The sequence below is a fragment of the Narcine bancroftii genome, chromosome 11 (genome assembly GCF_036971445.1).
Source record: "Narcine bancroftii isolate sNarBan1 chromosome 11, sNarBan1.hap1, whole genome shotgun sequence".
NCBI classification, from domain to species: Eukaryota; Metazoa; Chordata; class Chondrichthyes; order Torpediniformes; family Narcinidae; genus Narcine; species Narcine bancroftii.
The window spans coordinates 79,029,344-79,056,352 of NC_091479.1; the positions used below are offsets into that span (position 1 = coordinate 79,029,344).

A 27,009-nucleotide genomic window follows, 5' to 3' on the forward strand; every position below is an offset into this window, starting at 1 on the left:
AATTAGGGTATGGGATGGGGGGTGGCAGGAGGATTCAAGGGAAAGTGGAAAATGTCTAATTAACTTACTGAAAGGTGAAATAAAAGTTGTCCAATAAAACTTGTTCTGCCAGCCATTTGAAATTTATAACATGTAATGCAAATATTAGCATTGTTCCACTTGCTTTCACAATCACGGAGGTAAATAATGCTAGAATTTTGATCTGCATCAAGAGACTGTTTAGAAAGAAGCATCACAAAAATCTTGAGAGCTTCTGAGCAATTACTGAATGATCACCAGCATTTTTTTTTAATTAGCCTTGTTGCCTGCCTTAAATTAGTGTAAAGAATGACTCTGCTTGTCTCGTTAGGACGGGAATACAAATGTAAAACTTTGAAGAGCTGTAAGGAAACATTTTGAGAACCGTTGTTGCCTGAAATTCATTGCCTATGAAGTGGTGAAAGTTAATTCAATCATCACCTTCAAAAGGGGATTTGGAGTTTACTTGAGATACTAATTCACAAGTACATTCCATCCGCTTATCACAATTTATGTGAAAGTTTGGCAGGGGACCTGATATTAGCCAGATTTCGATGCAATGCTCTAGTTGTAACTTGATTGGTCTTAGTATGAGGTCAACATAATTTTGAACTCACTATTTCTATTTTTCAATCCCAGTATCTATGTGCTTTACTAATCTCTCAGCATGTTCTTCCACTCTCGAGGAGTTGTGCACAAGTACACCCCAGCTGTCTTCATTAGAAAAGGTGTGTCAATTAGTCTATATGGTTTAATTAAGTCTGATGTCCAATTCAACCAGCCTATCAATGCTTTCTTGTGATCTATTACCACCCTCCATTCTTCCAAGTCCTCATTCACAAATCTTGAACTATCACCCTGCACACTCTTAATAAGCAAAAAACAAAACATTGAAGCCTGCTTAAAACTCTACTATCTTTCATTCTCCAGTCTGGAAAGACAAATGTGTACCACTGCTGGTCTGCTTATCATTGCTGAAGTCTTATTCTCTGTGGTGCTGGTGACCCTTCAATTCAGTGGGTTTCAAATTTTACAAATGTTTAAACCAGGATAACTACATCAGCAAATGAAAGCAAATTTATTTAAATCCTTAAAAGGAAACACAAAATTCGTGAACATTCAGTACTAATTGCAAAACACTGTACAAATATAAATAGACTTTCTTCTGAACATATTATTCTGACTTCAGTACAAAAACACGACAATGACATTACAATTATTTTTTTTAAATAAACCTCAAAGTTACAAGTTTGTTTTTATTTTTCGAGTGCTCATTGGGCAAAATGTAAAATTATTAAATTTAAACTGCATTTTAATCTGTTGTAATTGACATCAAAAGAGGAATTCTTCACGGATTAATGAATCCCGTTACAATCGCATCCCATTATTTAAATCGAGTAATTGATGTAATATGTATCTATGCACCTTTCTTCACTGACTGTACTGATAGAGGCTCTTAAATATAGTTACTGGATAATCCCACATTTGCATCCTCAATGGGTCTCTCCGTGCAAATGATTGATGTCGGTTATAATGAGATCGCTACTTTCTGAAACCAGCGCGATGGATGAATTTTGTCTCATTAGCCCTGTCATCACGGGTCCTACTTGTAATCGACCTTCGCTATTTGATGTGGACAAATGGATACAAAGATCGCTACAATCAACAGAAGCCGTAACCTGTCAGAATCGATTTCGATCGAAATCCTCGGCAGCAGGTCGAAGCTGCTGAGAACTGGAAAGTTCTCTTCCACCTTGCGGTCCTTTGATGGGGACCGTTCATTCCCTCTGTGGTTGGTAAATGCCAAGAACTAATTCGAATTCAAGCGAAAGTGACAGGAGTCGGCTGATCCAGATAACGCAGGCAATTTGTGCAGCAGCTAATACAAGACCCAATAGGAACTGATACACAAACACTTGTTACAAAATGATTTACAAAATAATTGAAACTGTAACCAATCTCCCGGGCTGGGCTGGGCTGTTCGGACTGGGCTGGGCTGGGCCAGGCTGTTAGGACTGGGCGGCCACTGCCAGCGTGTTCACGTAGCCGTGGGCACACATCTCGTTCTCCGAGATGCAATGTGTGAACTGCATGGGAGGCCTCGAGTACTTGTGGACGCGTCTCACAGTGCAACACCGCTCCAGCACCTCGGCACAATCGCAGCACAACCAAAACGCGTTCTTGAGGAGAAACACGGAAACCTGCTGCTCGTAAATAAAGACCAGGAAACACCGGACCACCAAGAGCGGGGCATTCACCGCATAACTGGACAGGAAGCGGAACACGACGCCCTTGTAATCCGGCTGCAACGAATTGAGTTCGTAGAGCCAGAGAACCGGAATGGAGAACGAGACGAAATAGACGGCGGTGACCGTGTACTTGAGGTGCACGCTGGGGATTTGGCCCGACAACACCAACTCCATGAGAGTGAAGCTGTCCAGGAGGTCCAGGCAGGTCCGGCTGTAGTAGTTCTGGGCTCGGTGGCTGGTGTGGCAGCTCAGGTCTTCGGTCACCGAGTTCAGCAGCGTGTAGAGCAAGGGGACGGACGACATGACCACGATCTTAAAACCCGTGGTGCCCAAGGGAACTTTCAGCTCGATCAAGTCGAGGATGGAGGTCTCCAGGATCAGCACCATTTTGGGCGTGCAGGCGATGACATAGATGAGCCAGGCCAGGTAGGCGAAGGCGAACTGGCCGCCGCCGGCCGCCCTCTCTCGCCCCGTCCTCCGCCGCTGGTGCTTGATGAAAAAGATCAGCCAGCCCGCCATCACCACCAGGTCGGTGGCGATCCAGGAGCACCAGTACAGGTCGGTGAAAATGATCAGGTAGAAATCGAAAAGCCCCCCCTGGCAGAGCAAGAGCAGGAGGCAGAGGCCCTTGTAGAGCAGCGTCCTGCTGCAAACGGCCGAGCTGCCGCTGCCCTCCGACGGCTTGTGCCCCAGTTCCCCGGAAGAAGTGACGATGAAGGCTGGACGCGCTTTGATGTTGGACGCGGCTCCCCCCTCTCGGCTGAGGCTGGCGGTCGAGGTCTGAGAGTTTCTCCTGAACGAGCTGTTCCTGATGAACAGGGACTCGCTCTCTGCCGCCCGGAGATTCCCCTCTGCTGCGGCGGCGGCCGATCGAGAGCCCTCAGTGCCGGCCGCAGCGCTCATTGTCTCCCCTCGAAAGCCTGTGCTCACGGGCAGCTCGGGACGGCTCAGGCAGAGGCGGGCGGATCCCAAGTACAGGGATGGATTTGCAGGAGAGGGACTGCAACTGATTCACCCAGTGACGGGGAAACACGTTCTCCAGGTTGAAACGCGAAGATCCTTCCTTCTGGAAGCGTATAAAACGAGGAAAGGCAGAGGTAGGCAAGTTGTTTCCATTGGAAGGGGGAGACGAGATCTAGGAAACATAGGCTCAAGATCCAGGGAGAGAGGTCAAGCAGGACGCGTTTGTAAATGGGGTCCATTGGTAGGGGAGACCAGAACTCGATAGCCTCAAGATCCAGGTTGGGAGAGTCATGACACAGATGAGGAGGAACTGCTTTTCCCAGGGAGTGGCGAATCTATGGAATTCACTGCCCATCCAGCAGTGGAGGCGACCTCAGTAAATAGATTTAAGACCAGGTTGGATAGATTTTTACATTGTAGGGATATGTGGAAAAGGCAGGGAGGTGGGAGCTGGCTGGCGGTCGAGGTCTGAGAGTTTCTCCTGTATTTCTCATGTTCTTCAAGCAGAGTGCACTTGTGCAGTTATAATCAAGCATTGGGGTTCTCACAAATGCCGAGCTATCGTCCACCAGTGTGGAAGTCTGAAATAAAAATAGAAAATGCTGGAAATTTATGGAAGGGTACTCATTTGTACTGAAAGATCACATGAAGCGTGAACTTGGTTCCCTTCCAAACGTGTCCTGCTTGACATGTTGAATATTTGCAGCACGTTCAGTGTTTTTTGTCAACCCATAGTTTATGGTGCGTTCGCCTGCGTGTTGTTGGAACGACTGCAAAGTCCATTTGAGTAATCAACCAACATGTTGAAATTTGTTAAATTCCTGGAGGTCACAATCTTGGAGTGAAACATAAAAGTCTGCATTAAAGTCTGTGATTGCAGTAAAACCATAGAAATGCTGGAAGAACTCAACAGGCCTCGCAGTGTCCATTGGAGGTAAAGATATATTACTTGAAGAAGGGTCAGGTCTGAAACATCATTAATGTATCTTTACCTCTTAGAGATGTTGCATGACCTGCTGAGTTCCTCCAGCATTGATATGATACAATACGGTAACAGGCCCTTCCAGCCCATGAGCCCAAGCAGTCAAACACGCCAATTCATTCTTCAACAATGAACTCCACCTTGTTTAGATTTTTCATGAACAGTTTGACTCACCTCCCAAACTTCACTTCTCTAAGGAGCGAAGTGAAGTTTCCCAAATGTTCAAATGTTCTTCAAAGTCATTTTCAAATGTTGAAATTGTGCTCTGTACTCATCCAACTTCTCCGAAAAAAGCAATGGATGCTCCTCCAAATTGTAGAGTTGGTAAATTAATTGGGTGGCATGAGTTTCAATGGCCAGAATGAGCTTACATTGTGTTGTATTGTTAACATTTTAAAATTATTTTAAAATAGGCACATCTTGATGAGCAATCATTGACCCAAGTCCAAATTTGTATCCATGGTGCTAGTGGCCAATTTATTCCATGGGCTTCAAATTTACAAACCTGGCCAATTACCATTGATCAAAAAGCTTGGGAACTTTCAATGAGGCAATATCTACCAACCCTTTATGCTGTCTATTCAAAAATCTAAATAAAGTTAGTCTAGCAAGATTTGCTTGTATCCAATGTAGGCTTTTATCAAAAATCTCTACTTGCCCATTCCCACCACTGCCTATAATTGTTGGATTTTTACTTGCACTGACGTGATTAAATACCATATCTTGCGATTCCTTTCAGTAAATATTCCATCTACCATCTTTTTGCTCACTCGCATTATCTGTCTATGTCCCTTTAGAATCAGAAAATTACGATATAGAAGGAAGCTCTTAAATTAATTGTGTCCTTGTGGTCAAAAAATGGCCAAATTCCATTTTCTTGTTCTAGGTCAATGATCCACAGACTTCAAGATATAGTGGTTGTGTTACCGAATTTATAACCTGGAGGTCTGGACCAATAGTCAGAACTGACTTCACTGCAGGTATGGAATTTAATTTCAAATTAATACTTGTGAATTAACAAAACACCCGGTCTGCATTATAATGACCATAGAACAATTGTTTTAACATAAAACTCTATCTGAAGATCAAAAAGTAATTAAATAATTCCATTAGGCAGATGAGATAGGGGCATGATCAAGCATATGGAGGACAGATGGGCTAAACTGCACATAAATTAATGCAAAGCCTGACAAGTTGGACTGATGAGCTTAAAGTCTTGATCAGCACATTGATGAAAGAAAGGCAAGATTCCAGGGTGTATCAATTTCAGGCCTGATGAATGGGGAGGTAAAAAGAAATCAAAAAAATATTGATTTGTGAGAATTCACTGTCGTACTTTGAACAGCAGGGGTGTAAACATTATCATCGAAAGAAGCAATAGCAGCGTGGTCATGGTAGTGGGAGACTTTACCTTCCCCAATATTGACTGGGATTGCCTTGCTTAGATGGGGTAGAAATTGTAAAGTGCACTCTAGAGTTTTATTGATCCAATACATATGTAGTTGTTGTGTGGGAAAGGAAAGGTTCAGTTGGTTCAAAGATCAGCGAGCCTGGACACAGGCTGAACACAGGAAAGATCTTTATTAAAACACACATAAGGAGACAAAAGGGATAAAACACACTAGTACTCTCAATTACAAAATACTCTTTGGCTTGGCTTCGCGGACGAAGATTTATGGAGGGGGTAAGTGTCCAGGTCAGCTGCAGGCTCGTTTGTGGCTGACAAGTCCGATGCGGGACAGGCAGACACGGTTGCAGCGGTTGCAGTGGAAAGTTGGTTGGTTGGGGTTGGGTGTTGGGTTTTTCCTCCTTTGCCTTTTGTCAGTGAGGTGGGCTCTGCGGTCTTCTTCAAAGGAGGTACCTGCCCGCCGAACTGTGAGGCGCCAAGATGCACGGTTTGAGGCGATATCAGCCCACTGGCGGTGGTCAATGTGGCAGGCACCAAGAGATTTCTTTAGGCAGTCCTTGTACCTCTTCTTTGGTGCACCTCTGTCACGGTGGCCAGTGGAGAGCTCGCCATATAACACGATCTTGGGAAGGCGATGGTCCTCCATTCTGGAGACGTGACCCACCCAGCGCAGCTGGATCTTCAGCAGCGTGGACTCGATGCTGTCACCTCTGCCATCTCGACTACTTCGACGTTAGGGATGAAAGCGCTCCAATGAATGTTGAGGATGGAGCGGAGACAACGCTAGTGGATGCGTTCTAGGAGCCGTAGGTGATGCCGGTAGAGGACCCATGATTCGGAGCCGAACAGGAGTGTGGGTATGACAATGGCTCTGTATACGCTTATCTTTGTGAGGTTTTTCAGTTGGTTGTTTTTCCAGACTCTTTTGTGTAGTCTTCCAAAGGCGCTATTTGCCTTGGCGAGTCTGTTGTCTATCTCGTTGTCGATCCTTGCATCTGATGAAATGGTGCAGCCAAGATAGGTAAACTGGTTGACCGTTTTGAGTTTTGTGTGCCCGATGGAGATGTGAGGGGGCTGGTAGTCATGGTGGGGAGCTGGCTGATGGAGGACCTCAGTTTTCTTCAGGCTAACTTCCAGGCCAAACATTTTGGCAGTTTCCGCAAAACAGGACGTCAAGCGCTGAAGAGCTGGCTCTGAATGGGCAACTAAAGCGGCATCGTCTGCAAAGAGTAGTTCACGGACAAGTTTCTCTTGTGTCTTGGTGTGAGCTTGCAGGTGCCTCAGATTGAAGAGACTGCCATCCGTGCAGTACCGGATGTAAACAGCGTCTTCATTGTTGAGGTCTTTCATGGCTTGGTTCAGCATCATGCTGAAGAAGATTGAAAAGAGGGTTGGTGCGAGAACACAGCCTTGCTTCATGCCATTGTTAATGGAGAAGGGTTCAGAGAGCTCATTGCTGTATCTGACCCGACCTTGTTGGTTTTCGTGCAGTTGGATAACCATGTTGAGGAACTTTGGGGGGCATGGCGCTCTAGTATTTGCCAAAGCCCTTTCCTGCTCACGGTGTCGAAGGCTTTGGTGAGGTCAACAAAGGTGATGTAGAGTCCTTTGTTTTGTTCTCTGCACTTTTCTTGGAGCTGTCTGAGGGCAAAGACCATGTCAGTAGTTCCTCTGTTTGCGCGAAAGCCGCACTGTGATTCTGGGAGAATATTTTCGGCGACACTAGGTATTATTCTATTTACTATACCCTGTATAATCGGTCACATTAGACTTAACACTACTGATACTAACAAGGATTACAAAACGTTGTCTAGTGTGAGCATGGCTCCAATGCTTTCTAACAGCCCTGATATCTGCATAGTGCACACTTGACCAATGACTCTTGCAGCATTGTCCATAGTTCACCTCGAGACCGAAGAGCTAAAGAGGAAGAGCTACTCCACATTGTGGACTTTATAGTACAGTAAGCTGGAGGGGCTGGCCCAGGTAATCACTATTTGATTAAAGGGGCCAGTGGTCAGGTGTGCACTAATGGGCGGAGTCCAACCTCAATGGGGAGGTGATGCAACTTTCAATAGGGTTTCAAATGGAGAGGTGATGTGACATTCCCACCAGGTTCCAGATGACCCTCGACAATGCATACTACAGTAGTCTCACTGGAGATGGAGTGTACTGGGTCTCATTATGGGAAAAGAGGTTGGTGTGGGAGCATAATCCTGCAAGTTTCAAGTAATTGATGGAAAAGGCAGAAGAATGGCTCAATAGTTTGAGGGTCAGACATGCAGGCACGTGGGGAAGCCTGGATGTTGGGAGCTCAGAAGCTGGAAATTTCGAAAGTCGAACAGTGTGGAAATAGACCCTTTGGCCCAACTTCCCAACCAAAATATCCCATCTACACTGGAGGATTACCAATATTACTTTATATAAGGTCAGTATAAGCCAATGTCTTGCATTAGAAGAAGAGAAATTACTGGAAAAAAAATACCAAGATATGGAATTGATTTTTAGTTTGGAAAAGTAGGGATGAGGTAAGAAAGAAATTGATGTGATGTTAATAAGGCCTTTGACAAGATCCTGTATGGTAGATTAAAGCCCATGGCAGCAAATTGGATCCAAAGTAGCTTGGTTGTAGCTAATTGTGGTGTGTTGCTTTTCTTAGTGGAAATCTGTGGCATCCCACGTGCTGGGACCCTTGATGTTTCTGATGTCAACTACTGACATAAACGTGAATATGATTAGTAATTCTTTTTAGATGATATGCAAATTTGTGGTGTTAAGAGCAATGAGGGTTGCCTTGATATAAATTGGCTGAAAATTTTTGCAGAGCATTGGCAGATGGAATTTAATCCTCATAAGTGTAAAGTTGTGCCTTTTGGAAATAAAGGTAGGGTATACACAGCAAGTGTTAAGGCCTTGGAATGTTGATGAATATCGGAGGTACAAATTTGTAGATTGGTGGAGAAAGCATGTGGAATGCTTTCCGTTATTATGCATAGCATGAAATATTGGAATAGGGATGTCATGTTCCAGCTTTGTTTTTTAAAGCATTGGTTAGGACGCAGCTGCAATATTGTGTGCTGTCAAATTTACTGTCATCTGTCGACCTGACAAAATGGCATTCTCCGGTCCTCAGTGCAAAACACAGATAATACACACATACAGACAAACAATACCAAATGCAAAACAAGTATTGGTATTTACAAATAAATAAACAGTTTTGTGAATATGAGAGTGGCGGATAGTTTGTATGAGCAGTTCCTTTGGTCCTTCAGCATTCTCACTGTCTGTGGGAAGAAGCTGTTCCTCAGCCTGGTGGGGCTAGATCTGATCCTCCTGCATCTCTTTGCCAATGGGAGCAGCCGATAGATGCTGTGTGCAGGGTGGAAGGAGTCCTCTACAATTTTGCAAGCCCTCTTCAGCCAATGATACCAATAGATCACGTAGATTGGGTTGGGGTGGGAGAAGGGGGGAAGGAAGAGAAACTCCAATGATCTTCTCTGCCACTCTTCCGGTCCTGTGAATTTGACCTCTAATCCATTTCTCTGCAGCAGCTGTATCACACTGTAATGCAGCCGGCCTGAAACTCCCAATAGCCTTCCTATAGAAGGTGGCTGGTAGCCTTGCTGCCTTCAGTCTTCTCAGGAAGTGCAGTCGCTGTTGTGCCTTCCTGACAAAGTGAAGAGATGTTGGGTGTCCAAGATAGGGCTAGTTAAGTGAACTCCAAGGAACTTGGTGCTCTGCAAAACAGAGTTATTGATGCATAGTGGAGGATGGTCATTCCTGGTCCTCCTGAAGTCCACGATCATCTTCGTTTTGTCTCAACATTCTGGAAAGAGTATATTTGTGTTGTAAAGACGCAGAGGAAGTTGCCCATTTTAGACATTTTCAGTTTTTCAGAGACACAGGCTGGCTTTTTTCTGATGAAATGTACAACTTTATCAAGTAGATAGATAGGTTAGATAGTAGGAATCTTTTTCCTCTGGTGGATATGCCTAAAACAAGGAGGGTCAGAGGGGATCTAAGGGGATTATTTTGGAACAGGCAGCCCGAGGGGCTGCTGGATGCAGATATTCCCACAAAATTTAAGCAGCATAAATACAAGCCTTTGAAGGACTAAAAAGTAAAAGGAAAAAGACCAAATGCATGTAAAAGGATAGCGTAAATGGTCAACGTGGACACTTTTTGTGCTATGTGACTGAGTTCACATATGTTCGCACCTGGGGAGGAGACACGTGATGGAGTAGTGGCCGGTAGGGTAAAACCAGCCCTCTCCAGAAAAGAAGTCAAGAAAAGACAAAGTTCAATAAACATAACATATAAGAAATAAAAGATAAAGTTACAGAGAAGAGAAAGAAGATGGCACCTAAGAAGGAAAAAGTAAAAACAACAGGAAGAAAAGACACCGGAAAAGAAAGGAGAAGGTCTTACCTGCACGAAGGAACAGGGAGCTGTGGTGGAGAAGAGCGCCCGATCTCCAAGGTTGGTGACAGCCCCGCGGAGTCGCAACCCTCCCCCCCCCGACTGGTGGACTGCAAAAGTGCACAACTGAGCCAAACAAAAGTGCGCAAAGGTAAAGGAAAACACCGACGGGAGGGGGGCTCAGCCGAGGGACGCCCAACACCAGGGCTCTCAGCTGGAAGGTGAGGAAAGTGGCAGGAAAGGGGGTGAAATACCAGGTGAGAAAGAAAGTCGATGGGGCGAACGGCAAGAGGAAGAGGCTCAGAAGGAGAGGACCAACAGCAAGAGGCCAAGCAAGAAGAGACCCAACAAAGTGAGACAAGCAACTCATCAGAAAAATCAGAAGAGACACAGATACAAAGAAGAGAAGAAGAAGACACAAACACAGGTTCAGACACAGAAGACGAGGATCAAGATCTTCACCGAGAAATAGAAGGTAAAACAGATGGACAGAATATAGATAAAGCTTTTTTTCAAGAACAAATGAGAGCATTAAAAGAATGGTTGTCATTAGAATTTAGTGTAATTAAAATAAAAATGAAAAGAACAGAAAATAAAATGCAAAGATGAGAACTAGTCATGACAGAAAGAGTAGAAAATGTAGAAAAACGAGAAACAGTTGTAGAAAAGGAAGTAAACGACTTAAGAGGAAAATTGGAAGAAAGTGATTAAAAAAATTAAAGAGACACAAGAGTTGGTAGCTCAAAAAATTGATACGTGGGAAAATTATAGTAGGCGAAACAACATAAAAATAGTGGGCCTAAGGGAAGATGAAGAAGGCACAGACATGAAGGAATTTATAAAAGAATGGATCCTGAAGGTCCTGGGAACGACAGAAATGGAAATAGAAAGGGCACACAGAACACTAGCTCCGAAACCACAGATACATTAAAAACCAAGATCCATTTTAGTAACATTTTTGAGATATATGACAAGAGAAAATATACTGGAGCGGGCAAGGAATAAAATTAGAGAAGACAATAAACCATTGGGATACAAGGGTCAAAAAATATTTTTTCACCCAGACATGTTTTGAACTCTTAAAGAAGAGGAAGTAGTTTAATACAGCTAAATCAATCCTATGGAAAAAAGGTTATAAATTCATGTTAAGACATCCAGCTGTGCTTAAAATATTTATCCCCATAGAGCAAAACAGACTGTTCTCGGACCCGGAGAACACTTGCAGGATAGAAGGAGAGATGAAGAGATGTAATGTGAAGAATGGCGATAAAGTATATATAAAGATGTTAAAAACAATGTATATGTAAAGAACTAAAGAAGGGAAGGAAGGAAGGGGAATAAAAGGGAGAACTTTGTTATTTATGTTTATTTTTTTTTAAAGTGTTTTCTGGGGGGGGTTGGGGGAGGGAGAGAATAACTATCACTGTGAAATCAGTTGACGCCTGCAAGCAGGATTGCAATCCAAATGGAAAGGGGAGTTGTGGTTGCCTGGCAAAGGATAAGGGGCAACTGAGAGAGGGGGAGGGGTATTTGGGGTTAAGGTAATATTGGATGTGGGAGATGGTAAGTACAGAAAAGGAACTAGTAAACAGGGATAATATAACGAAAAGGAGAGAATTGGCAGATAAAAAAATAAAATACGAAACATTACAAATTTACAAAGTGGAGAAGAACATAATGAAAATAAAGCAAAAATATTATGAACTGGGAGAAAAAACACATAAAATAGCAACTTAAAACAGAACAAGCTAAAAGAACTGTATTGGCATCAAGGAAAAAGGACAAACAAATTACATATAATCCAATAGAGATTAATGAGAACTTTAAGGAATTTTATGAACAATTATACCAAACTGAGAACGAGGGGAAAGATGATAAAATAGAAGAGTTTTTAGCTAATATTGAACCGCCGAAATTGCAAGAGGAACAAAACAAACTGATAAAACCATTTGAAATAGAGGAAGTACAGGATATATTAAAAAAAGCTGCCAAACAATAAAACACCTGGAGAGGATGGATTCCCAATAGAATTCTATAAAACATTTAAAGAGTTATTAATTCCTCCTCTCCTGGCAGTAATCAACCAGATAGAAGAAACACAAAACTTGCCAGATTCATGTAAAACAGCAATAATTACAGTAATACCAAAGACTGGGAAGGATCCATTAACACCAGCCTCATATAGACCAATATCTCTACTTAACTCAGATTATAAGATAATAGCGAAATTATTAGCAAACAGATTGGCTGATTGTGTACCAAAAATAGTAAAACAAGATCAAACTGGATTTATTAAGAAAAGACGAACAGCAGATAATGTCTGTAAATTTATTAATCTAATTCATGCAGTTCGAGGAAACAGCCAACAGTGGTTGTTGCTTTAGACACAGAAAAAGCCTTTAGAATGGAATTATTTATTTAAAGTATTACAGTGGTTCAATCTACCAGAAAAATATATTAATTGGATTAAAGCATTGGACCATTGGCGAAGGTAACAGTAAATGGATATGTATCGAACCAATTTAAATTAAGTAGGTCAATTAGACAGGGATGTCCATTATCCTCCTCACTGTTCGCTTTAGCAATAGAACCATTGGCAGAACTGATAAGAACAGAAAATAAAATAAAAGGGATAAAAATAAAGGAGGGGTATAAAATCATCTTATTTGCAGATGACATCATAGAATACTTAACAGAACCAAAAATATCAAATAAAGAATTACATAAGAAATTGAAGGAGTATGGAGAAATATCGGGATACAAGATCAACACAAATAAAAGGGTAGTGATGCCAATGAGTAACACGGATTATACAGAATTTTTTTTTAAAATCACAATTTAAATGGCAAACATAAGCAATTCGATACCTAGGTATCAGGTTAGAAAATAACTTAAGCCACCTGTACAAACTAAATTATCAGCCACTAATTAAGAAATTGCAGGAAGACTTAGAACATTGGAAAGAATTACCGCTAACGTTGATAGGGAGGGTAAATTGCATTAAAATGAATGTCTTCCCAAGGATACAATACTTATTTAAATCATTACCAATTCCCTTAACAGAGAAATTGTTTAATGAACTAAAGAGAATAATAAGGAAATTCTTGTGGAAAGGGGGGGAAACCGAGGATAGCGTTAGATAAATTAACAGAGAGGTATAACCAAGGTGGTTTGTAATTATCAAACTTTAAAAATTATTATAGAGCAGCACAATTAAGGTATTTCTCAGATTTTTACCAGACAAGGGAAAAACCAGACTGGACTAAGATAGAACTAGATAAAATATGGGAGAAGGTACCGGAACATATACTTTAAGTGGGATGAAAAGCTGGTGGAATATAAAAGCTCACCAGTATTGCATCATTTACTTAATATATGGAAGAAGATCTACTTGGAAAGGAAAAAAGAATTACCAAATACCAAAATTGTTATTGACACAAAACCCACCAATCCATTTTACAATATATAACCTTTCCTTTAGAGAACGGGAGAGAAAAAGAATTAAAAGAATAGAAAATTGTTTATTGGGAAATAATTTATTAACATTTGAAGTACAAATATGGAATAACTCATGGTACAATGTTTGCATTATCATCAACTGAAAGCTTATTTAAAGGATAAATTGGGGAACAGACTGAGATTACCAGAAGGAAGCAGCTTTGAATAGGTGATTACAGACACAATGATAATTAAAAGATTTATAATGAACATGTACATCAAGCTGCAAGAGAAAGAGAATGATGAAATAAGCTGTAAACCCAAACAAAAGTGGGAAAAGGATTTAAACATAAAGATAAAAAATGAAATATGGGAAAAGTTATGTTCTGGAACTATGAAGAATATAATAAACACAAGGTTACGCATGATACAGTATAATTGGTTACACAGGTTATATATCACACCTCAAAAGTTAAAAGAATGGGATTCAGCATTATCAGATAGATGTTTTCGCTGTAAGAAGAAAATGGTAACAACAGTACATGCAATTTGGGCATGTGAGAAAGTAAAAATGTTTTGGGAAGATCCCAATCAGATATTAAATAAAATCACAAAAAATAACATACCAAAAAAATCCAGAGATCTTTCTTCTAAGTAATATAAGAAGTAAGGAGTTAGGCCTCAAATTGGATAAAGCGCAAAAAAAGATTTATTATGATAGCCTTAGCAGTAGCAAAAAAATGTATAATGTCAACTTGGAAAATGGAAGAGAGCCTGAGAGTACAGCAATGGAACATGGAAATGAATAAATGTATTCCATTGGAAAAAATAACATATAATTTAAAAAATAAAGTCACATTATTTGAACAAATTTGGGAACCATACATGGAACAGAGAGGGCTTGCCTCGGACCTCCAACCCCTAAAATGATAAGAAGACAAAACGGCTTGATCCAGTGTGTAAAGGTAGATGACATATTTTTCTTGTTTATTTTTCATTGTGTGATGACATTGTTTGATGGTTTTATTGTATATGTTGAATTTTTATTGGTTTTGGAGGGGGTGGGAAGAGGGGAGGGAGGGTAGTGGGGGAAAAAAGGGAGAAAATGTTCCTATATATTTTGGTTGATATGGTTCACAGTGTGAAAGATAAAAAAATTATATTAAAAAAATGTTCACATCTCACATCTTTGCCTAATGTGGTTGACACAAAAACGCTCTCTAAAATGGCCTAGCAAATAAAGGTTTTGTTTGAATCTCAGCCAAGCAGCCCATTGAGTACAAGATAACTCTCAGAGCAATTCCCAATTTTCTCCAAGTCACCTCACCAAATATAAATTTCCTACATTATACTAGAGGTAATTTATAGTAGGCAATTAAGCTAACAGACTGCTCCTCTTTGGAACAGGTGAAGAAACAATTTTGCATGGCAGCCATATTTGGACTATATCAGATGTGATTTCCCCACAAAGTTTCTTTATGGATAGTATGAGTGTGCGCTTTGACGGTGTGTGGTTTTATATTTTGAATTGAAGGAAGGGGGGAGGGTTTTTTGTATGGAAGTTTAATATATTGTGAAATTGAATATTGTATATTTATAAAAAATGAAAAATTAAATATTCAAATAAAAGAATTCTGCACATTCGCAGGATTTAATTAGGGATAGAGAGGTGACTTTGGCAATTGAAACTTGCTCATCCGGAGCAATAGCTCACATACTCAGACACCCCACAAATCAGAATCGAACCTGGACCATTGTAGCAGTGACCCTGCTACTCCATCTCCTGCAGCATTGTGCCCTCTCTATATCTGCAAAATAGCCTTCCAATTAAAATCTAAATTAAATCATAAATTTACAATTGTACAGGAACCAGGAACAGATGCATTTTTATTCATGATTTTTTTTTTTACACATTTTGATTTCAATCAAATGTTGGCAAAGTAAAAATGAGAGAAGTACAAATTTATCAAAGTATCTAACACATATTATTGTTTTTAAGGTATGGAATGTGTGATTAAGCATGCCTGATTGGTTGAAAAAGAGATATGGCTCAAAGGATTCCTTGAATTCTACAGGTTGAGTACCCCTGATCCGAAAAACCAAAACTTTTTGAGCACTGACATGACGCCACAGTGGAAAATTCCCTCACCTGACCTCACTTGCCCATGTGGGGCTCTGATGGCACTAGTTTGTTACCAACCATCACCGCCAGTCCTACGTGCATTACTCACTGTTTTTTTTATTATTCTCTGTTCTGCAGTACAAAGATATTGTTGAAAATGACCAATGGTGAAATAGCGGAAATCGTTCTGAATCAAGGTAAGTACAAAACATTATTTTCATGTGAAATCTGAAATTCATCCCCACCTAAAATGCCATGTTTGAATGTAACATGACTGTGTTGAAAAAAAAGTAAAATACAATGTGCCTTTTGATCAAAATACATCATTGTAGTGGAGACTGAAAGCCTGTCATTGTTGTTGCTGTTGTTTAACAGCTGATACAGATCTCTGTTGTTTGTGAAATTATACAAATGATTTGGATGAAAATGTAGATAGATGAGTTAGTAGTTTGCATATGTCACCAGGATTGGAGTTGTAGGCAGTGAAGAGGAAAGGAGAAATTTGGACAAACTTAGACCGCTTTCTCTGGAGCACCAGATGCTGAATGGAGACCTGTTTGAGGTTTATAAAATCAGAAACATAATCTATCACAACTTTGTTTCCTATCTCTCTATAGATTTGCTCCTCCAATTCTCATTGACTATTGTGATCTATAATACAACCCCATGAGTGTGGTCATACCTTCACTTTTCCTCAGCTCCCCCATATTGCCTTAGTAAATAAGCCCTCTGGTCCATCCTGCCCGAGTACGGCTATGATATTAACCCTGATGAGCAATGCCACTCTTTCCCCCCTTCATCTCCCAAACCCCCCCCTGCATTCTATTGCATCTGAAGCAATGGAAACCTGGAACATTGCACTGCCAGTCCTGCCCCTCTTGCAACCAAGTTTCACTAATGGCCACAATATCATAATTTCACATGTCAATCCACGCTCTGCCTTCCCTACAATATTGCTTGCATTGAAATAGGTGCACCTGAGAACACTTCCAGGTGTTCTCAGAAGAGGAAGTGCTGCTGTTGACTTTTAACAGTGCATGGAATTTTAACATTTCATTTACTCCTCCTTTCCTCTGGCACTCCAGTTCCCATCCCCCTACAAAGCACTAGCAAAACTTTCTGCAAGGATATTATTTTCCCTCCAGTTCAGATGCAAACCATCCCATCAGAAAAGGTCCTACCTTCTTTGGAAGAGAGCCCAATGATCCAGAAACGTTAAGCTGAATTATCCTCCTATTTCTAACCTTATTAGTACGTGGCATGGGTAGTAATCCTGAGATCACAATCCTGGAGTTCCTTGTCTCAACCTAGCGCCTCCCTGAATTCTCTTAGCAGAATGTCCTTCCCCCTTCTACCCACATCTTTGGTCCCTTTATGGACTGAGACATCTGCCTGTTCACTCTCCCTCCTGAGAATGCCATGAACTTGATCTGAGATATCTCAGGGAGGCAACATACCATCCCTAACACTGAATCTCCTCCACAGAACCTCTCTGTCCCCCTTACCATGGAATCCCATATCACTACAGCTTTGCCTCTTCCCTTTTTAGCCACAGGCCCAGACTCCCGATCGCCGTGGCTTGTCCTTGGTAGGTTATTCATTCCCGCCCCCCCACCCCCACGATATCCAAAATATCTAGCCTCTGTTGCCAGTTGCCCTCAGATGTGGTGATATGTGGTCTTGAAATTTTACCATTTGTTGAAGGTAACCCAAAGTGCTGTTCAGACTCAATAACAATGTCAGAGGAGCTCTATTTCCATGGATGGGTGCTGGGTGATTTTTAGTGCAGCCGGTGGCATTCTGATTTATCTTCTGCCTTAATGGAAGAGATCATGTATTTGTGGAGATATTGTAATTACCATGCATTTTATAGATGCTCTGTCCATCAGCAATTGTATGTTGAATGGTGCGATTATTTCCTGTGGTTGATAGAGTAGTTTCAACCCAATACCCAACCCCAACCAACCAATTTTCCGCTGCAACCGTGTCTGCCTGTCCCGCATCGGACTTGTCAGCCACAATCGAGCCTGCAGCTGACGTGGACTTTTTACCCCCTCCATAAATCTTCGTCCGCGAAGCCAAGCCAAAGAAAGATTCTGTACCCATTCTGAAGAATAATACAATGTCTTTGCAACAGGATACCCAGCCTCTGAACTATTCTTGCTACTATAGTATTTATACATTTCTGCTTAGTGATGGTCCTCAGGCTATTCTTCATGAGTGGAAAAGTGCTGTAGAAGGTAAAGAGGTTAGCTTCTCATTTGTTGATGAACACTTGTGTGGCACAAGTATGACTTGCCACTTTTCACTATACAGAGCTGTCAACTTCTGTAGAGTTACAAATGAGAGTACTTTGGAAACATCGACAACCATTCTCCCTTTTGATTTTATTGAAGGTTATTCTTTGCTGAAGAGAGTTCTGACCTTGGACACTGCCAAGAAACTCCTAGGCAATGTACTGACTAAGGCTGTGATTCTGATCATCAACCATAACCATCTCTCTTTGGGCAAGGTAGGACTCCAACTAATTTTCCTCTCAATTTGTGGCAATAAATATTGGTTAAAAACTCTGTCAAATGCAACCTTAACATTAAGTAATATCATTCTCACATCACCCCAGAATACATGCAGAACACATACAATGTAGTTTAGAGCCAAAGATATTTATTTAGAAAAATGCTGTTTTATACTCAATATGATGGTTTAAAGGGAATTTGTTCCAGCTGCATTTCCAGAGGCATGGGTAACTGATCTCAAGCAATTTGGCAATCTACATTCACTTTCCACTTCCATTGCCAAGATGTCAAGGCTCACAACAGCAAAACCTCTTTAAAAAAAAATGAGACCTGGCGTGCAGTTCCACAAAGAGGGGAAAGGGCTAATTTGCATTGTCACATATCCAAGTCATGCCACAATTACTCAGCTTCTCATGCTTTCATTTAAAAATAACTAGAATCCTAACATCCTCTAAAGGAGAATAGGAAGATATATGCTAATTTTTCAGTCTGCAAATGAGTTTGTATAATGCAGATACCATGAAGCCAGAGACAGAGAATGTGGAATTTAAATATTATACAAGGTGGTAGAAATAAGTACTTTTGACTGAATCTCACTAATTTACAACTCCCAGCATTTTCAACCCATCCATCAATTAGTTAACGTGTGGACATTTGTAAAGGAGAGAATAGTGGATCTACAAATTTACACACATAACCTGTAATTAATGAATTGTATACTTCATGAAATACTCACCCTGAATATTCTCAAACAGCAGATTGAATCAGTTTCATCAATAACATCCAATATTTAAGTTAAGAATCCAAATGGAATCTGAATTGAAGTCAGTCAAAAACCTTGTGACAAGTTATAAAATGACATTTTATAAAAAAGGGATAAATACGACAACCTTGGTAATTCTATAGTTTAACATTTTTTTAAATCTTGATTAGATGAAGGATTTAAATAAGCTAACTAACAGTAAATGTCAGTAAAAAATAGCCAATTGTTAATAAATAATGTTATATGGAAAGGCTAGCCTCACATCTTTGTGGAATCTGGTAGTGCTATATCAAGTTGTTTTACTTTTATAAATGCCATCAATTCATTTTAACGTGGCAAGCAACCTTTGAACAGTACATGAAGTGGGATCTTTACAGTGGAATTCAATATTGAACCAAAAAATAATTCTGATTAACATCCTTTTCTTTCTGATTTATGGGTTTCTTTAAAAAATATTTTTGTATAAACTGAGTGCTGATAACTTTATTGGTGAGAATTGTTTGGGAGGCAGTTATTTAACCATACAACACATGGGAGCAGAAGCCCAGAAATTAAGCAAGTGATGCATGGGGTAACAGTGCAGCTCCCTCACGTTGTACTCTGTAACTCCTGGCAAGGTTTCTGAGCTCGTGCATTCTATATAAAATTAAAAAAATAGAAAGACAGGAAAAGATTATGGTTGTTAATCGTAATTATTTTATACCCTGACTCTTAAAAGGCCACCAACTGCAGGACACCCTCTTTAAAAACAAATGCAGAACATGGAGAGGGCATCATGTGGAATAACACAAGCTGACAGATGAATTCAGATGCATCTTTGTTGATTTCAGGGTTTTGTAAGTGGTAATATCACTTTCATAACCATTAAGAACAGATGCCCAATGCTGGGTCAGGTACCTAAACTCATCTCTTATTCCACATTTATCTTCCAGCTTATCACCTTCAGAAAAGCAAGTTATAAAGAACAAGTTTCTTTTTTGATGTACTACTGACAAAGAACTCTGCACAAACGTCCAAAGTGAAACTGCACCCAGAGTGCATGGCCTGCCCAAGACACATGGCATTGCCACTACACAGGAAAATCTACTGTATAAAACAACAAACAGACATGTCCAACATCTACAATGGGTGCTATAGGTCAAACTCATAATAATCAACATCCATTTCATCATTGAACAAGTCCCACTCATCACCAGAATCTGAAAAATCATCATCAGGGCCTTCTGCTAAAAGCATAAGTAGCACTTCACCAAGCTCAAAGGTGACCATTTCATCGTCTTCATAGGAATCGGCACTTTCTCCCTCTTCAATGAAATCCCAGAAGTGTGCTCTCCGCTGGTTCTGTGATAAAACATAGATATGTGTAAACAGTCTTGAATTAACAGCTACTTCCTACTGAGATAGCCTCCACAACATATTACCTTGTTTTAGTTACATATCTAAATAGTTAAAATATTTAGCCTTTTTCCCCGCTTTAGAAGTTTAGCAATTTAGTATGCTCAACAGTTTCGCTCTGAACACGCACTTTAAGATGTTTTGACAATTTATTGTTTGCTTCATGAAGTTGGTAGATCTTAAACAACAAAAATTAACAATGGAAAAAAAAAAATCTCAATTTTGCTATCTACTTATTCTGGTTTAAAAAAAAAATTAGTTGCTCTATTGTAAACCAAGATGATTCCATATTGACTTGTAAAGTTGAGTTTCCCCAAGTAGTACTTACAAATTAAATTAGATGTCTGAAAGAGAACGATTCTGATATGACAAAGTTCTCAGCTATTAACATTTGAGGTTCCAATTAGTTTTTATTAATATCATACTATTTAGAATAATGCTAAATACATAACTTACATGGAACATTAAATGAGGACAAATGTGAAAATCTGTGAACTATCACAATTTTGTCTTGTATAATTTATTTCATTGGACATAATGCAAAGTAATAAGTGCTGATATATGGCTCCCTAGAATAAAGTCATAGAGAATGGAAAAAGGCACACACCAATTTAAAAAGTTCCACCTCCCTGTATTTTACTCTCTAAACCTCTCCAGTTTGGCCACATCTTTCCTGGAGCACACTACCAAAACCATATACAGTACTCTAGATGAGGTCTCATGTGCCAAAAGCCTTTTTGACACTTTCAAGATTCTATATACCTGTACTCCTAAATCCAACAACATTCCCCAAATCCCTACTATTCACTGTGTAGGTCCTACCTATGTTAGACCTTATGAAAATGCCTGGAGTTCCTTGTCTCAACCTAGTGCCTCCCTGAATTCTCTTTGCAGAATGTCCTTCCCCCTTCTACCCACATCTTTGGTCCCTTTATGGACTGAGACATCTGCCTGCTCACTCTCCCTCTCTTTATTAAATTCCACCATTCATTCCTCTGCCCAATCAAGATCCTGCTGCAATCTTTGGCAAGTACCTTCACTATCTACAATACCAGCAACATTGTTAATCATGCCATGTAGGCTTTCATCTAAATCATTGATATAGATAGCAATGGGCCCAGCATCAAACCCTGTGGAACACTAGTCACAGGCCTCCAATCTGAAAAACAACCTTCAATCTCTGCTTTCCTCCCATAAAGACAATTTTCTATCCAATCTATATCATCCTATCTGCCACCCTTCCAAAGCAGCCTTCTGTGCAGAACCTTGATGGAATCCATATATTTGTCTACAGTTCTGCCCTCAACTGTCTTCTTGGTCTTGTCTTTAAAATCTCAGATTTTTGAGACCATGATCTCCCACCAAAAAAACCATGCAAGTGCCTGTCCCAAGTTCTCTAGACCTCGTGTGTTTCTCCACTCTAAAAACAGAAGTATTCATTGAGGGTCTATGACACCAGAGTTGGCCATATTGATTCCTGATGATTTTTTTCTCTGGTTACCCTTGGTCTCCTCCAGGGCGTGCCTTCCCAGCTGCTTATACTTACCCCGTGCCTGCTTATTCTTGAGCGGAGCCTGAATTTCACTTGTCATCCAAGTTTTCTTGGGCTTGCTTTGACCTTTCATTCTAAACTTTCTCTCTCAATAGCTGCTGAGCTTTTCCAACAAGGTTTAACCCTCATACAGAATTGCTTGTACATGATGGGAATAGTAAAAGTGTCCTCACCCGATATCTACCCATTGATCCAATTGGCCTCCTTTGTGGCTGAGGCTCTTCCAAACGGCCGTCAGGATATGCATGTTTGTAGAAACAGTTCCCCCCAAAGGGACAAGTCCCACGACCCTGATCAAAATATCGACATGCTTTACTGCTGCAGAGCAAAAGATAAAATGCTTATTGAATAAATTGTTGCTGGTTCAGTGAAAACTAGTAGAAATAGAATTACATTAGAAATAGTTTTGTTAACACGCTGCTTTGCAGTTAAGCCTCAGGTAGCAAATCAAAACCAAATCAGATTAATGCTGATCTCCAGCCAATATACAAACTTAAGAAATACAGCTTATATGGCATTCTAAATTAATAAAAATAACGAATCACATGTATGAGCTAGTTTCTATCGGAAGGTTGTTTCTATGGACAAAACCATCAACATGTGAGCTGCCAATGCAAACCTGTTTGAAATGTAAAAATACAGTAAAGCTCCTGGTATCTGGCAGCCAAAGGGATTGGTAAATACCAGATAAGTGAATTTTCCAGTTGCTTGAGTCTCATTCTTAAAATGTTTAACTAATACACCTGCATTAAGAATAAATAGTTTAAAGGACAAAAATACTATATTGTACTTGCACTGAACAAACTTGCATGAATATATGAACCTTAAAATATTTTACTTTATTTTCAATCACATTCTTTAAAAACATTTAATCGTCACTGAATCTACAGGTTCATCCCCCTCCATGGAGTTGCCCGAAAGATTAACAATAACATTATAGATAATTAACCAGCCCCTCAAATTTACAGATAAAGCTTCTGACCCGGGCAACTCTTACTAAGCAGGGATAGGAAGGTACTTTAAGATGCTGAGGAATATCTTCTGCCAGAAAGTGGTGAATCTCTGGAATTTTATACCACAGGTGGCAGTGAAAACTAAGTCATGTGTATTTATGGCAGAGATTGATAGGTATCTGAATAATCAGGGTAGCAAGGGTTATGGGGAGAAGGCAGGGGAGTGGGGCTGAGTGAAAGAGAGTCACCCTAACAGCGAGCAGCATCAATCAGTTTTTCATCCTGACTAATGCTATTGCGGTTTCATACAACTGCTATGAGCAAAGTACAGCCAAGGCACTGCTGGCAAAATATTAGCTCCCATCTTCACCAAAGGTTTACTTGTTAATTAGAGAATATTTACTGTGACTATTTTATTTTTTTTGCTAGTTGCTTGAATTCCGGATACCACATGTTTTACTGTAATTATTACAGTGCCCTTGTGATTTTCCAATCATGTATTAAAATAAAAAGCATCTCCTTTCCTCCAAAACTAATGTTCAAGGTCTGGCACAGACCGCAAGACATGTAACTCAAGGTCATTCTGTATTGACATGTTGAGGTTGTTCAATAGGCAGTAATTTTTATTTTTTGTCCTACCAATTTTCCCTGCTGGCAGATTAGTACTATGGAAACCTAAAGCAAAGAAATACAATCTGCTTCACAGTTCAATAAGCGACACTACTCCTCAATATTAAACTGCCCTTAACAGGAGTAGACTAGTTATAACTACTTACTAATACAGTTCAGTAATTAACTCATAGGCTGAAGTAAATTGTTCAATACTAGAATAAGGGCATTATCTGTCCACTTTTGGCACTTCTCAACAAAAACAGTCAGATACATCCAATTTAAAAGATCAAGTTTTTAAATAGCTTTTGGTATCACATAGGCATCTCCTTAATCTGAACCAGCAGATGTAGGTGAGATTGGACACTCATTAACTCGTGGAACATTGTGCTATTAGCCTCATAAACAAGAACAAAGTCTGTGTCTTTGTCTTAATCAGAAGAACATTTGCTAACAGTTTTGGAACACAAAAATGGTGGTCCAAACAAACAGGAACACATCCAACAATCTGTATCCAGCAAATCAAAGGTCCTTTAAGTTGGTCATCCTGAGCTCTCCATTCCTGCAAATTAGTCTAGACCAAAGCTAGCCAAGTGTGAGATTTTTAAGAGCTCAGCAGGTGCTCTTCAGCCATTATGTGATTAATGTTCTAGTCTACCAAAAAGAACTGAGCCTACTTTTGGGAAGGAGGAGCGGATGAAGAACCCAATTTCATCTGAGCCTTTTTGAAAAACCCACTAGTAATAGTGGGAAGATTTAGTGGAGCCAAAATACAATATTGCCTGTTTGTATTTTAGAAGCTTGAATTTGTATGCAACAATCAGAGGATCCCATGTCCTCTTGACAATCCACAAGATCAGAGTTCTGCCAAATTGGATGGTGTATTAACAATAGCCATCCACATTGGTCTGAATCAGAAGGCCATGAACATCAATTTGATCTGAGCAGGAGCTGCCATTTTGCTGAAGATGCTAAGATTAGCACTGGCAATAAAGTGCATTACAGTGATCTCACTACTCACCTTATTATTAGAATTAATTTCTAATTAGGGATTTAAGAATTTAAGAGCATGAAAATATCACAAAAAAAATGAAGAAGGTAAAGGTTTATTGATAATGTTTCACAATTATTACTTGATTTCCTTTTTTTAGGTTGAGAAGATGAAAAAGGAGTTGTGAAGAGCAGGAACCCCTTTTCAGGAAACTGGAGTTCTGAATGAGAGTCCACTGTGCAGAAGATACAATGTGTTCCTAAAATTTATGGAAAGTTAATGAAACAAGAATGTAAGGAAATTGAATTTGGACTTCCAGTTAGAAAATTCTTTGACAATTTATACTTAAATGTGAAGCAGTACAACTTGTTTGTGAACTTTCACGGAGCCAAAGCCCTTCAGCCACCAACCACTCATTTACACCAATCTGACATTAATCCAATTTTTAAAAAAATCTATCTACACTCTCAACACCCACTCTGCAACTCACCTAAACACTGGGACAGCTTAGAGTGGGTAACTAACATACCAACCAACCAGGTTGCGGGAGGACACCTGAGAACCTAGAAGAAATTTCCAGAGTGTGAAATCGCCAGACGCCATGCAGTCAGGATTGAACCAGAGTGTCTGGTGCCATGAGGCAGCAGCTATATTAATTCTGCCATTTTGCTGCTGCCATACAAACCGAAATCCCTCATGCAATAGAGGAATTTAAATTAATTTCAATAAAATTCACTGTAAAAAAAAAATAACAAAATGTCAAAAGCCCTACTGGTTCACAATATTTAGTCTTGACAATTATAGGAGTAATTACCTCATTGCCTCTTTATACTTCTTGATGAGTTTCTGTTTTTCTTCCTTGTCTTCCACCCAATATTCACTGGGAATGACAAAATTTGATGTAATTCGACACTCAGGACAGGATCTGCAAGATTAAATTCATGAATGAGCATGATGGCAAAAATCATCAATCCATCTGAAATATGTCAAAATTTAAGGGAAGCCCATCTTTCTTTACACAAGAATACAGCAATATGTAGCTTCATACCTCAGATGGAAAATTAATTCCAATAATCAATTTACCAACAAATGGATGTCATTGAAACAATCTCAAAATTTGTAATCTCAACAATACATCTGGAAAATAAACTTGCAAGTATGTATCATTTGTTTAATCATTGTTTAAATAATTGAATTGATTTTTTTTGTCTTCCTTTTGATTAAAAGGAAGACCACGAGGTTTGAGTCTTACCCATCTCAGTGTGAACGTTATTTAATGCTCCAATGTAAAGAAATTCTGCAGATTAAAAAAAGTGTACTATTGCATTACATGAAATTACGAAAACTTGGTTGAAGAATTCCACCTACAAATTTTCCGATCTGTACATGATACTCCCTGCATACAAGGCAGCTTGAAAACATAAATATTTATTTGTTTGACTTGCTGAGATTCTCCAGCATTTTGTGTTTTTACTGAATATCTAAATTGACAGGAAAAGTCTTATACAGATAAGGCCGTTAATTCACAAAAGTACAGGAGAAACTGAGCAGGTTCCGCAATGTCCATAGGAGGCAAAGATGCATAAACAACATTTCAAGTATGAACCCTTTGTCAAGGTACGAGCAAAAAAAGCAGCAGGCACCTGCATAAAAAGGCAGGGCAGGAGCATAGGCCAACACTCAAGAGGCCATAGGTGTACATGGGTAGGAAGGCAGGAAAGAAAAGGTGAGAATTGATCAGGGGAATGAGGGTAGCTCTGTGAATGCAGAACTGGAGGAAGGGAGAGAGAGAGACAGGGAATGGGGAGCTGGGGGAATAGTGTCATAGAGATAGGGAAAGAGAGAAGGGAGATGGTGGGAGGACTTGATAAGAAACCAGAGGTCGATGTTAATACTAATGGTAGAGCAGGGGCAGGAAACCTTTTACCACACACGGGCTGGATGGGTGAACGGCAGGGCCGCACTGATGCTTCCATAAATGAAATAAATAAATAGATAAAATAAATGAATTAATGGAATTAATATGATGATGCATTTCAGGTCAGGGAAGGCATCTTCAAATCTGGAAATACACCAAGTCACTAGTTAGTCATTAAAAAACAAAAGTCAACAAAGAGAAAACACTCCCGCTTTTATTTAATTTCTCTGCATTCTTAGGTGTGTTTTCCAATTATGAATATGCGAGGTAAATCCCATTTCCGAGCGGGGAAGGGGAGTGGGTGGCAGCGGCAGCTCAGGGAAATGGGCGCTTCAGCATTGTTCCGAAACAATCACCCTGTTGGTCGCCTGGCTCCATGTTCACTGGTGGGTGAGTGGCCTAGGACCAAGAGCAGGACAGCTAGCCACTGATGCACAGCTTGTCTCAGGGCCATCTTGAGGGCTAAGTATGTTCCTAGGAGTGTCAGGGTGAGTTATTTTTCCAGGGGCAGAAAGTGATGCATTTGATGATCAATTCCTGATTAAAACGATGTGGAGAGACTTCAGTGAATATGAACGCAGTCATTTTGCTGCCTGGTTCATGACCCCGAAGGAACAGGAGGCATTTAAAAAGCCACTAAATATTTCCTTTGTTGAGGGATGCTTAACCCATGTGCACAGTCCCCGGGGCCACCGATGACAAAGGCTGACAGT

At 40.2% G+C, this 27,009-nt stretch overlaps 2 protein-coding genes across 3 annotated transcripts in view; one reads left to right on the forward strand and one right to left on the reverse strand.

Moving 5' to 3' along the window:
* The first annotated feature begins 1,972 nt into the window (after positions 1–1,972).
* On the forward strand, positions 1,973–25,553 carry LOC138745972 (uncharacterized). Its single transcript, XM_069903600.1, has 5 exons — positions 1,973–2,693; positions 5,099–5,192; positions 15,738–15,796; positions 17,996–18,111; positions 24,539–25,553. The coding sequence occupies exons 1-3, from the start codon at positions 2,097–2,099 to the stop codon at positions 15,752–15,754; spliced, it is 708 nt and encodes a 235-aa protein (XP_069759701.1). The 5' UTR covers positions 1,973–2,096; the 3' UTR covers positions 15,755–15,796; positions 17,996–18,111; positions 24,539–25,553.
* mkrn1 (makorin, ring finger protein, 1) overlaps positions 18,244–27,009 on the reverse strand; it is a 77,446-nt gene continuing 68,680 nt past the window's right edge. For both annotated transcript variants that reach the window (XM_069903599.1, XM_069903598.1), the window contains 3 exons: positions 25,193–25,303; positions 21,999–22,143; positions 18,244–20,219 (listed from right to left, as the gene is read on the reverse strand). In XM_069903599.1, the coding sequence (XP_069759700.1) occupies positions 20,010–20,219; positions 21,999–22,143; positions 25,193–25,303 (466 nt within the window). In that variant the 3' untranslated portion in view covers positions 18,244–20,009. The remainder of the gene's footprint in view (positions 20,220–21,998; positions 22,144–25,192; positions 25,304–27,009) is intronic.

Excerpts from the sequence above, each read along its gene's own strand:
- LOC138745972 (XM_069903600.1), top strand. The coding sequence starts at position 2,097 with ATGTGTGAACTGCATGGGAGGCCTCGAGTACTTGTGGACGCGTCTCAC. Across the intron at positions 2,694-5,098 it reads ACATAGATGAGCCAGGCCAG|GTCAATGATCCACAGACTTC; the intron begins GTAGGCGAAGGC and ends TTCTTGTTCTAG.